The sequence below is a fragment of the Seriola dumerili genome, unplaced genomic scaffold (assembly GCF_002260705.1).
Source record: "Seriola dumerili isolate Sdu_G_001 unplaced genomic scaffold, Sdu_1.0 BDQW01000322.1, whole genome shotgun sequence".
In the NCBI taxonomy this organism is placed as follows: Eukaryota; Metazoa; Chordata; class Actinopteri; order Carangiformes; family Carangidae; genus Seriola; species Seriola dumerili.
Genome location: NW_019174577.1, coordinates 3,332,342 through 3,345,241, shown reverse-complemented (window position 1 = coordinate 3,345,241; position 12,900 = coordinate 3,332,342). Strand labels below are relative to the sequence as shown.

The 12,900-nt window shown below is 36.9% G+C and overlaps 1 protein-coding gene across 1 annotated transcript; it reads right to left on the bottom strand.

The window, feature by feature from the left end:
- Nucleotides 1–2,373: 2,373 nt before the first annotated feature.
- gclm (glutamate-cysteine ligase modifier subunit) lies at nucleotides 2,374–9,616 on the bottom strand. The gene is made up of 7 exons (XM_022759552.1): nucleotides 9,241–9,616; nucleotides 7,202–7,264; nucleotides 5,720–5,804; nucleotides 5,061–5,117; nucleotides 4,756–4,958; nucleotides 4,450–4,564; nucleotides 2,374–3,694 (listed from the first exon to the last, which is right to left on the bottom strand). Exons 1-7 carry the CDS (start codon nucleotides 9,376–9,378, stop codon nucleotides 3,525–3,527), a joined length of 831 nt encoding a protein of 276 aa, XP_022615273.1. The 5' UTR covers nucleotides 9,379–9,616; the 3' UTR covers nucleotides 2,374–3,524.
- Nucleotides 9,617–12,900: the final 3,284 nt, after the last annotated feature.

The window sequence follows — 12,900 nt, the reverse complement described above, 5'->3', positions numbered from 1 at the left end:
GTAAGGCATAAAAAGTCATAAAAACGTCATACTATAGTAGGGCATAAAAAGTCATCAAAATGACATTGTATAGTAAGGCATAAAAAGTCATAAAAACGACATAGTATAGTAAGGTATAAAAAGTCATAGTATAGTAAGGCATAAAAAGTCATAAAAACAACATAGTATAGTAAGGCATAAAAAGTCATAAAAACGTCATAGTATAGTAGGGCATAAAAAGTCATAAAAATGACATTGTATAGTAAGGCATAAAAAGTCATAAAAACAACATAGTATAGTAAGGTATAAAAAGTCATAGTATAGTAAGGCATAAAAAGTCATAAAAACGTCATAGTATAGTAGGGCAAAAAAAGTCATAGTATAGTAAGGCATAAAAAGTCATAAACATGACATAGTATAGTAAGGAATAAAAAGTCATGAAAATGTCATAGTATAGTAAGGCAAAAAATTTTATAAAAACATCATAGTCTAGTAAGGCATAAAATGTCATAAAAACGACAAAAATATAGTAAGGCATAAAAAGTCATAGTATAGTAAGGTATAAAAAGTCATAAAAAGGACATAGTATAGTAAGGCATAAAAAGTCATAGTATAGTAAGGCATAAAATGTCATAAAAACGTCATAGTATAGTAGGGCAAAAAAAGTCATAGTATAGTAAGGCATAAAAAGTCATAAACATGACATAGTATAGTAAGGAATAAAAAGTCATGAAAATGTCATAGTATAGTAAGGCATAAAAAGTCATAAAAACGACATAGTATATTAAGGCATAAAAAGTCATAAAAACGACATAGTTCAGTAAGGAATAAAAAGTCATGAAAATGTCATAGTATAGTAGGGCATAAAAAGTCAGTATATAGTAAGGCATAAAAAGTCATAAAAACGTCATAGTATAGTAAGGCATAAAAAGTCATAGTATAGTAAGGCATAAAAAGTCATAGTATAGTAAGGCATAAAATGTCATGAATACGCCATAGTATAGTAAGGAATTTTTTTTTTATAGAAACATCATAGTATAGTAAGTCAAAAAATGTCAAAAAAACGTCATAGTATAGTAAGGCATAAAATGTCATAAAAACGTCATAGTATGGTTAGGCAAAAACCTCACAGTATAGAATTGCAAAAAATGTAATAAAAACATCATAGTATAATAAGGCATAAAATGTCATGAAAACATCACAGTATAGTAAGGCATTAAATGTCATAAAAACACCATAGTATACTATGGCATAAAATGTCATGAAAACGTCATAGTATAGTAAGGCATCAAACACCATAGTATACATATCTATAGTTTTGTATTTCAGCACTGTAAAACAGAGAAAATTGTCCATTTGGATAGAAAACTTGCAGCAGCACTAAATTAATCAATGCGTAATATAACATGGAAAAAAGTTAATTGGTAAGTGGATAGTACATTACAGTTGTAGCCTTCAAATAAACTAATAAATATTAAAACTAACGAACAGTTTCCAAGTCAAGTAAAGTAGCACTTATCCATTTTTTCCACTGCTTGAGCAGAACTGCTTTAAAGCCCAAACGATGTAATTATATATGATTTTCTGGCAGAGGTGCTAGAAAGCTGGCGGTCCAAGTGTTAAAAATATGTAAAAAGATCTCTTGGGGCATTTCAAGTGTTCTTGGGGCCCTAAGCAGCCCTTATACCCATCAAATAAACTTAGTAGGGTAAAATATTTCCCTCTGAAGTGCAGTAAAGGTGTATTAGAAATAACCCTAGACCAAGCTGGATAATTTAAAAAGGAATATTGATAGAAAATAATTATGAAATAATGACCCAAAAAAAATTGCTGCAGCTCTGTCTAAAACTCACAGTGGACAGTGTCTGCAAAGAGACGCAAAATGTTCACAGAGACACTAAAGAAGAAACTACAAAATGAAATCCGTCCATGAATACACTCAGTTGTGAAGCACAACCTTTCAGATAACAATAAAAATAAATAATTTCTGAACAATCAAAAATAACCAAAGTATAGATTAAACAATTTCACAGCATGCTTATGACTCAGCTGAGAGCTTCGGTGGCACTAAACCAAACTATTTTTTAATAACTTCTGATTTAGATTTCATCACATATTCTGCAGGACGAAATTATTTAGTTTACGTAAATCAGGGCCTGGTGAGTTCAGTGTAACTGGTTCAAAAGCCTGCTGCCTCAGGAAGAATGTGAAACAGTTCAACAAAGCTGGAGTTAGTCTTCAGCTCATCAGCAAATACAGGATCTTTGTGAAATGTTGTCATTTTTACCATTTAAGATTTTTTTGGTCAAGTTCCTTTGTGACACCAAAATGTTGATTGTATTATTAAATACACATATTTCAAATGATTTACACCAGTGTTGACAGTACAAAGTATAAACGTGTATTTTGTCATTTTAATAAAGCCAATTCATGATATACAGATATATGACAACATTAAATATGTTTACAGTAGAACAGAAAATTCTACATGAGATTTACTGGACCCTGTATGGAAAAACAAGCATGATTCATAAATAAAAACAGCTTCCTCAGAGTTAACTATTTTTCTCATTTCCTTGCCACAGAGTTTTCAGTGTTATAATAACAACATATAGATGACATCAGCCTTGTGTTTATGCCAACCTCAAAATATTGCTCTACTTTCAAATTAATCTCATGAGCATGGGGGGGGGGGCATTTCAATGCATCATTAAAAAGAGCTCATGGTTAGAAAAAAACATGATAAAATAGAGTTATACATACTCACATAGTTCTGCCAGTCGAAATCTAATTCAATCTGCATCATAAAATACACATCTTGTATGTAGTTGGGTTTGAATTAGTGCATAATTTTTCTTAATTGTGGAATGCAAATGGCGTTATATACAGCAGCAACAAATCGAAACTGAGTAATATCAGACTTTTTTCATAGTAGATAGATTTCCATTTCACCTTTCAAAATGTTTGGAATAATAATGTATTAAAAACAAGAGATTTCTACCGTTTTCTTCTGCTTTACCTATCACAATCTTTTCAGTCAGACCTACATATTTAAAGCTTGATTCACACAAACACAGTGGAGACAAAGCAGGTATGAGGATAGAAGGAGTGAAAGATGAGAGGCACTTCACATCAGAGCAAGGTTAAGGAACCTTCACATTGGATCCAAGTTAAGAGCAGCCTCTACTGTGTTGATAAATGGCTGATCTGTCAGCATACTGGTCATGGAGAGAGCCACCATCTGTGAAACTCTCTATTTCACAGTCTTTTCTCTCAAAACTGACACTGGGGTTGATCTTGCATGTTCATTTCCTACTTTTGATCTCACTGAGATGATGGCAATGAATACTTGCATTTGATAAACTAAACAAATTATACACAATGAGGGTGAACTCTTATCTGTAAGATAAAACAATTACTTCAAGACTCATTTTGATTGGCAACGTCCAGTATTCAAAGCTGTTACTTTGCATGTTGTGTGTGTAGGTGAATGAAAAAGGAGGAAAATGGCTTCATCCCTGTGTCTTCTTCTCTAATGAGGTGTGCTAGGGGGTCGCCTTCCTTGCGCTGACAAGGTAGCCCTTAGACTTGATGATGCCCCTGCTCTTGACAATAATGGAGTAGCGCAGGACCCACTCCAGCCTCCAGTCAGCCATTTTTAGGTCCTGTGTTCCCTCCTGCATTGCCTCCTGGAAGGTGGCTGCTGACATCAGCTCTGAGGGCAGGAAGAGAGGGGAAAAACTGTAAACTATGCAGCTTACACTATGCAAAACCCTTAAAATAAGAACCACTGATGCTGCAGCTGACCCTGACTACAATGCATTAATTATTTTTTATTCATTTATTTATTAACAGAAAAAGCTTAAAAAGGATAAAGCTGGTGTTTTTCTATAATATTCTTATTGTCAACAAAAGCAATAAAACTACTAAAACCATTTCTCAGTATTTTCTGACTTCTCTACCCTGTCTGCTGCTCTCAGCCCCAAAATTCATGTGCAGAAAGTAAATCTTTAAATATGGATCACAGATATATACTTTTACCTTTTTAAAAGTCTCAGTAATTTCCTAGTACAGCTGGGAAGTGTAGTTTTTAGCGAATGTTACTACTATATATATACTATATTACTACTTACTGGTAACAGGAGTAACCATGGATTAATACACATTTGAGTGCTACTAAGGATTATCAGTATTAGATAGTGAGACTGACTTAAAATAATCTACAGTTCCCATGCTCATGTTACTGAAGGGACATGTCACAACTTGTTAGTTGGAACAATTCATTGTTGGTTTTGGTCTTTTGTCAATAAAAAGAACAGAATATCAAACTTATTCTTATGCTTTACCAAGGATTAAGAGCACTTGATCTTGGACACACTATCAATACGTTAATTATCATAAGGTGCATGTCTGGATTGATACCAAAAATTCATCAAACCCATCTGACTGGCGGAAAAAAGTTTCTTTCACCTTTGGGATCGTTGTGTGTGAGCAGCTGGATGTCAAACTCCTTAGCGAAGGCTGTCAGGTCAGGAGGCATCACACAGCAGGAGGCCAGGTTCACCTGATTACTGCTGGGCTTCACCTGGTCCAAGAGAGGGAGCATGGTCAATGACCTGCCTCAATTGATTCAATACAGAAAATGACCCATGGATCAGCTCTGCCAGTGGTACACTGGCCAAAACTCAACAGAAAAGGTACCATCCAGCCCTATTATCACTGCTGCCTCTGAAGATGACACAAACTAAGCATCACAGACACAAGATTCCCACTGACCTGAGCCCAGTTGTAGAGCTGTTCCAGCAGATCTTTGTCCAGGTCAGAGGTGCCAATGGCGGCAATCCGCTGGCTCCTGACCAGGGTCTCCAGCTCCTCCCAGGCTGGCTGAAGGTGAGCCAAAGTTTGGCTGTCACCCTCCAGGAGCCCAGGTGGCGCTATTATAACAGAGTCGAGCTGGGACACTGTCAGTGTCTGGCAGGCTGGTGAAGAGAGACAAACAAGGCTGTAGCATGCATAGAGATCAAATGAAAAGAAGCTTCACAACTGTGTAATTTTTGAGGCACATTTAACTTTTAACTCACCCATTTCCACTGCATCTCTGATTGAGGACTGAACCGACTCACACAGGAAGAGCTTGACTGCAAGAACAAGACAACCATAACCATGTCGTCCACCACATACTTTAGTTGTATTTAAATCATTGGCACCACTTATTACTTATTTCCTAATTTATTCATTCCTTATTCAGCCAGTCATTAAGTAGGGATGCTCTGATCAATCAGTCACCCACTGAATTTTCTTTACAAATGATTTGATCAGAGGTCCTTTGAATAGGTGAGGAAAATAAATGGAAACCCTGACAGCTATACTCTTGTTGAACACACAGTAAATCACTACACTGCACTACAGACAGGTTACAAAAACAGGAAAATAAATCAGGTTGAAGCAGGGATGTGGAGAGTGCAAAAACAGACACTGATGTGCAACGCCTCGTCAGTCACATTTCTTGGTGACACTTAGGTTAATAGAGAATTTTTTAATAATTCTAGATGTTAAATAAACAGGTTTATTAAGTATATATTAAATTCTTCTTTGATCGGGACAAGTAAAATGCATTAAACTAATTCAAAGTACTACTTTATACTGTACATTTAATGCTCTTTTTGTAGGCTACGTGGAAAAACAACAACAACAACAACAAAAAAAAAAAAAAAAAAAAAAAAAAAAAAAAGGCACTGACCTGAAACCTTCACCTCCTCCCTCTCCTCGGGTGTGATAGCATCTGTTTCCTGGGGAATGGAGCAGTCCAGTGTATCTGGAAAGTCCTATGGGACAAAAAAAGCACTTTAGTGTTATATGAAATATATAACACTCCTCCTAATACCCATCTTTAAAATTGGGAACTTTGTTATTCAAACGTGATTTTGTTACATAAATGTTGCTTAGGGCTTTATTTAGACAGGTGAGAGCCACAATGCTTGCATGATATTTGGCATCTGCTGCGCCAGAGGGAGCATGAGCGCCACAGAAAACTAGCTCTGATTTTAAAAGTTATGAAGAGAGAAGAATGTTTTTTTCCCCTCACAGGCTGCATTATTTTGCAATCAAAGTCTTAATAAATTACCATTAAGAAACACCCCCCTTTGGTGCTGTTGTGGTCTGTTTTTCTGATGACATTCAATTCAGACTTGTACCATGTTGCAAATAATATAGACATGTAACTACAAGCTGGTAAAATTGTCACTGAGATGTTGAGACTGCTTATTTAGACATGAGACCAATGTGTTAATCTCCATCACATTTACATAACTTGGTGTATGTCTAAGAGAGGCTTAGTACAGCAGGACACAAACACTGGAAAGTGCTGAGCTTTATGATATGGACATGTTACACAGCATTAAAGAACACAACCTGAGGAGGACTCAGAGCCCATGATTCCAATATCCCATTCTTCCCATTTTCCTGCAGGGGATGTGTCTTATAAGCTTTGTATTTTCAAGTATTTAAAACCCCTGAGTTCAACTCTTTCAAACCTCCCCCATCCCCCTGAGTCCAGTGGGCGTGGTGATAAAAGCTGAAGCAGATTAGCTGAGCCTAGCAAAAACAGCCAGAGCAGGGGAGTGTTCAGCAGAAATGGTCGTTAACTACGTTGGATCCTGCAGCCTATTTAATCATGAGTTCAAGATTTTCAGAACATTTTAGTTTGACGAAAGCAAATTATCTCATGGCTTTCACATTCTAGAAATCGTACCACAGTTAATGGACAAAAACCCCAGAGCAAAGTTTTTGTACCCCCACCTTCACCCACCACCCAGCCCAACGGACAGACACACATTTGGAATGGCGCCTTTGGCAGCCAGCACTGCATGAACATTCATCATGACAGCTTCTTTTCAGTAAGCCTAGAGGCATCCTTTGATGTCTATCACTATAGTTATTTTACTTTCCTAAGCACTGGAATCCTACTGCTCGACAGCATAGTAACACGTTGTTGTGTAACTGCAGGTCTGGCCATAACTGTCAATGCAAATACTATTGTGCTCATTTGTCACTGTAATCACTACATACACGCCATGGTTTCAGAATATAGGAGAGACTGAATTAGGTGAACTACTACACCTAGAGAAACTGAATTAGGTGAACTGAATTAGGTGAACTACTACACTCCCACAATGAGCAGCTCTACATGAAAACATTTAGAAAACTATATATGTTTCCCCACCTTGGGCGGCGCCTTTGTCATGGAAAACCAGTCACTCAGTGTGGCTTGAATGCAGTCTTGAAGCTGGAATATCAAATAGAAAAACATGACATTGAATTAAAATTCATAAAACATGCAAAGTTTTCAAGAAAGATCCCTAAAACTCAGCTGAAGCTGAAAAGCTTTTTATTCTCAGCAGATGCCACATTAGCATCTGGAAAGCTGCTCTGCCAAGTCATATGCCTTGGTGTATTATAAACAATGGAATCAGTTGGACCAACTTCATAATGTCACAATTTCACAAACCGATTCCAAGTGTGGAACAAGAAGAGAAATTAAGACAAGTTTAAGCACCAGTGAATGCTCCTGTGATAGCCTAACTATTTACAAAGGGATAAGAATGGGGCATGAGAGCCAGCTGCATCAGTAGTTTAAGAAGTGTATCAATGAGTCAGAAATGTTGATGTGAGTGTTGGCACCAGCAGAAAATGGCAAACACACCAAAACCTGTAGATGTGGAGCTCAGCAGAAAGAAAGAAGAGGGACAGTGAAGCACTATTTCCATTAAATCTGGGTTTAATTAACTTGAACTGTGAGCTTTGGACGATATAAGTTTGTTTTTAAGTGAAGAATCACATATATATATATATATATATATATCATATCTGAACCTTTAGAAAAATCTAAGCTTGTCAGTCATAACTATGACTATGATATTTATGTGAACAGTATTTACAGAATCCTGTATGACATGTATGTATCATGACTGCAAATTCCTGAAACAGAGGAAGGTAATGCTGCAAGAGGAGATGAATGAATGTTGTAACCATGTTTCTAAATCACTCTCTATAGCATTTTTCTGAGTTATATGCAGCTGTTGTATGTCAGCCACATACATAATCACATACTACATGCCAATAGAGATATATATCTGTGATGACCCCAACATCTACTCTTAAGTATAAAGCTCAATTTCTGTGTTCTGATTATTTTTTAAATCAACCTGTGGCAAAGACATTTAATTAATCATGACCTTCACTTCAATACAACTATTAAAAACTACAAACTCAATTTTGGATTAAGGTTTGGCAGGTACAGCATACCGCACTGTACCCAAACTACAACCATGTCAGAGGGAAACTGAAATGTTTTAAACTTTAAAGTAATGAATGGTATGTTCTCTAAAGCAATCATAAAAAATGTGACAAGTCTAACCAGATCCTCTCAGGAAAAAACTGCTTCACATTTATATTACCGTTAACATATATGCACTCCTAAAAATAAAAGAAAAATTGTCAAATATTTTATATATTACATCCACTAGTCCCAGCTCCTTAAATGTAAGATATGTGCTATTTTTCTGTTTCATATCACTGTATTAATATTATTAATAAATTAATATCTTTGGGGTTTAGACTGACAGCTGGACAAAACTAGCAATGTGTCAACTTAGGGTCAGAGGAAAAAAACAACACGGACTCATAAAAAAAAGTTTCAGTTCCAATCTTAAACTTGTTCCTCTCAATAGATTTTGACTGCATTTTAAGTGCTGGCAGTGCTGTCATGGCAAAACTGATAGAAAACACAGTGTAAGTGGAGGATCTGCCAGCAGGTGATGTAGATCACCTGTTTTAGCTTTCTGGGTCTAGTTTTATGTCAATAGCCTTCAACAATCATTCATCTCCAGCCACTATCTGAACTATTCGCCTCGGGCTGGATCATAAAGTTACTTACATGTCTGACATAAACAGGACACACTTTAACAGCTCAGCTAGTCCACTTTAGCTTAGATATAAGTCTCCAACTACGGACCTCGACAAGTACAATCAAAAATAATTCTTTTTAAAATGATTCCTGTCTTTTTTATCTTTATAGACGACTCATACAACGTTACACATACCTTACTATCGGTTAACACACACCGATATCGCTAGCCAGTTAAATATTTAGCCAGGTAGCCTAACATTAACTTGCAGGCTAAGCTAATAAGCTACCATGGTCAGTAAACTGCCGTCGTTTCAAATTAGACGTTTAGTTTACGCAGTTTTAGGCTGTCTTACCTCCTCGCTGGGAGAGCCTGGACATTTCTTTTTCAGGCGACTCCGGTTGACTAAATTCCCGGTGTGGAGCCTGAGCGTCTTGGCGTGGTTCAACAACATCTTCGCCTCAGTGTTCGTGTCGGTGTTTTGGGGATCCATGTGGTTTTCGGCAGCTAGCTCACAAGTTGCTACACAGTGTTTGATGCGATGAAAGATGTGCCCGTAAGCAGGTGCTTTCACTCTTTCACTGACTACTGCTGCAACTGCAATCTAATATAGCAGACAATAATACACTCCCCGCAACTATTAAAAAAAATGATTTAGTCAGGATGACTTGCACTCAGTCTTGCTTGACTTGCAGGTTTGGTGGGTTGCTTAGTGGCTGTTATGAAGGCAAGCCGGGCGGTAACGCCCACACGGAGGTGTCGCTGATTGTTCTGGAAATCCTGGTCAGGGTAACATGGAGTAATGGACTGCATCCATACAACAGGACTGGATCAGTGGAAGGGATTTTTTTTTTTGCGCTAAGGCAGTTCCTATTCTGACCGCTAGATGACACCGTAGTGCTTCTAATTAATTAATTCATTCATTCATTCATTTATTATTATTTTGTCAATCTGTGAACCAAACTACATTTACTCAAGTATTGTAAATAAACCCTCAGCATACAGTCTTCCCATGTTTTCAGTTAAGTAGACGAACAATATTATATGGTCTGTATCAAGCTATATGATGTGTACACTGAATAATACACTATGACTATGACTGGGGAGGTTTGAGAGGTTAAGTACTGATTTTGTGTACTTTTTTTTGTGTTTATATTTCTACTCCACTAGCTACATTACAGGGAAACATGAATGATGGCTGAGTACCACTTAGCTACTTCAGGTTCAGGGTCCTAGTATTGTGCATGCTGTCCCACTGACACACTGTCACTTAATTTACTTAATTTAATTTACTACACTACTACACAACAGAGCCATTGTTAGTGTTATTACCTGTGTTGAATGGAGTTTGATGTTGCAGTTACAGTTACATTAAAGACAACAGCGTGCCAGGCTCTCTCCGCCAAGAGCTAAAAGAGATGCAGGCTCAGTGAACATTTTTTAACAACAGGTTGGCTTTCAATTAATTCTCTCTTATTTCACTATTCTTACTGTTTTTATTTTTTATTTTCATTTACATATTTTATCATCTACTCTCTTTCGATTTTCCATTTTCATTGTCCTCTAATTCACTCTTATTATTGTGCTATTTGATTTTTTTAATGTGAAGCACTTTGAGCTACATCTCTTTTATGAAAAGTGCTCTATAGATAAAGTTTGTTATTATCATTATCAATAGTGTATTTCCAACTGTATGGATAAGGCAATCATCAAGAGGCACACACACCTCCAAAAAATCTTACCATGAGAAGAAAATAGACACTTGTCTTGTTATTGTGGAACCACTCCTAGTGAAATCACATTGCCCTCTTCTGTTTTCTTGTGTGTGTATAATGGGGGGGGGGGTGTCTTCTTCCTGTTTCAAAATGACATGACCTTGTGCACAAAGCAGGTCATTAAAGAAATGTTTTTCCCAGATTAGAGTGGAAGAATTTGACCAGGCTGCACAGAGTCTGGACCTCAGTTCCATTCAACACCTTTGGGAGAAACTGGAACTCCGACTGCAAACCCTGACCTTGTCACCTCCAATTAGTGCCTGACCTCACTAATGTTCTTGTGGCTGAATGGCAGGAAATCCCAGTTTTTAGGTTTCCAAATCTAGGAGAAAGTCTTACTGGAAGAGAAGTGATGGTTATAGCATTTAGTAGTAGAAAATATGTTCTAAAGAAAGAACCAAGGCTTTATGTTTAGTTCCTATTCCACTCATACCTGCAGTGATTTGATTGCTTTCAAATGTTAGTGTTAATGGGATGTTGTCTGAATCATGACCCTGAGCAGTGCCAAATGTTGTTTAGGTGTATGTGTAAAATAATGAAAGATTGAATGAATGATTTATTAATGTTATACAGATTAATGTTTAATACATTATATGGCCAAAAGTATGTATATACCCAAACATTGATTGTTAACTAATTCCTCAGAAAACACTGAGGACACTGAGGTTCTACAATGGATTTTATAGTCTGATTCCAATATATATATTTTTTTTTTGGGGGGCTTTTTTATTCCTTTATTTGATAGTACAGTAGAGAGACAGGAAATGGGGAGGCAGAGAGAGGGGGAATGACATGCAGCAAAGGGCCGTCCGATGCGGGACTCGAACCGGGGCCAACTGCAGCGAGGACTGTAGCCTCTACACATGGGCGCCAGTTTAGATATAGATAAGATATGTTAAGATGTTTATGTTGAACAATAAAATTTACAGAATATATAGATCAAAAGTTCATAATAAATAAAACATTAAAAATACAAATCATTCACATCATTTTAAAAACTTCACTTTTTGTGACTTGCCTTTTCTGTAGGAGACACAGGGAATTGTTACACTGCAGTGAATTGCATTCATGACTTCAGTATTCCTGAAATTCTGGATATGGCCCCATGTGTAGGATCAGTCATCGCTAAGTCCATATTTCTGTAGACTCGGAAACCCCCCAGTTAACGGCAAAAGTGCTATCTCAAGACCCAAAAACATCGAAGGAATTACTCCTAAGACATATCAAACCCAGCCATATTTGGAGAAGAGGAATCAGTCCAGTAAGCCAAGTGTCTTTATGAGAATATTATTCTCTGTAGTTCCTTTAACATTCCTCAGGCTGTCTCTACTTGGACCTTGTTTTAAGTATTGTCTTTACATGAATAGCCCCCATCACCCCCACTGCTGCTAACCAAAATACAATAAATAGTAATAAGTAATATACTCATTACGCACATTCAGTATGTTGTTACTTAGTTAAATGAACTTCTTTTCTTTTCTTTTCTTTTCTTTTCTTCTCTTTTCTTTTCTTCTCTTTTCTTTTCTTGCATGCAAGATGGTTGCAGCTGTAGAGGGAACCAAAAGTGTACTAATCCAGTTCATTAGATGTAATTTCTACTTAACAGACAGACAATAAACCAACTCTGAAAGGGTGCCATATCTGGACAGCTTTAGTACCATGAGTTTAGATCAGTCTTTGTGTGAAGAGGTAGTTTTCCGGTGGCTGTGGAATGCACATCTCTACCAGGTCCAGATATGCTACACCATTGCTGAGCAGGACAAGAATATACTTTTCAGTTAAGTATTATGTTATTGTTTTATGTCATTTTACTTTGTCTCAGTTGCAGGATTATTCTCATGTCCCTCATCAGAAATGAGAACATGATAATAACTAACACACCACTGGTAATCAATGTGTCAGTCTTAGACCAGAGCAATGAAAAAACCCAGCTTAATTTTATTTTCAATAAAATAGACTGTATAGATTACCTTCCTTACAAATATCATGAGAGTTGTAAAAAGTTTAATTTGCTTTGTGGGATTCAGTGAATTTGTGCTTCAACTGAGCAACTGTAAAACTGTTGATTGTTGAGGAGGTGTGTCAAGGACAGAGTGTTGGGGGAGGGCAGTTTTTCCGTGTCCGCTATAAGAGAGCCACCACAAGCTGCACTGGATAAAGGTTTTTCCTCCCAGGACATCTTGTGAAAAAGTGAATGTGAACAGGTATGTTTCTCTGCATGCTTAGGAAACTGCTCCCTC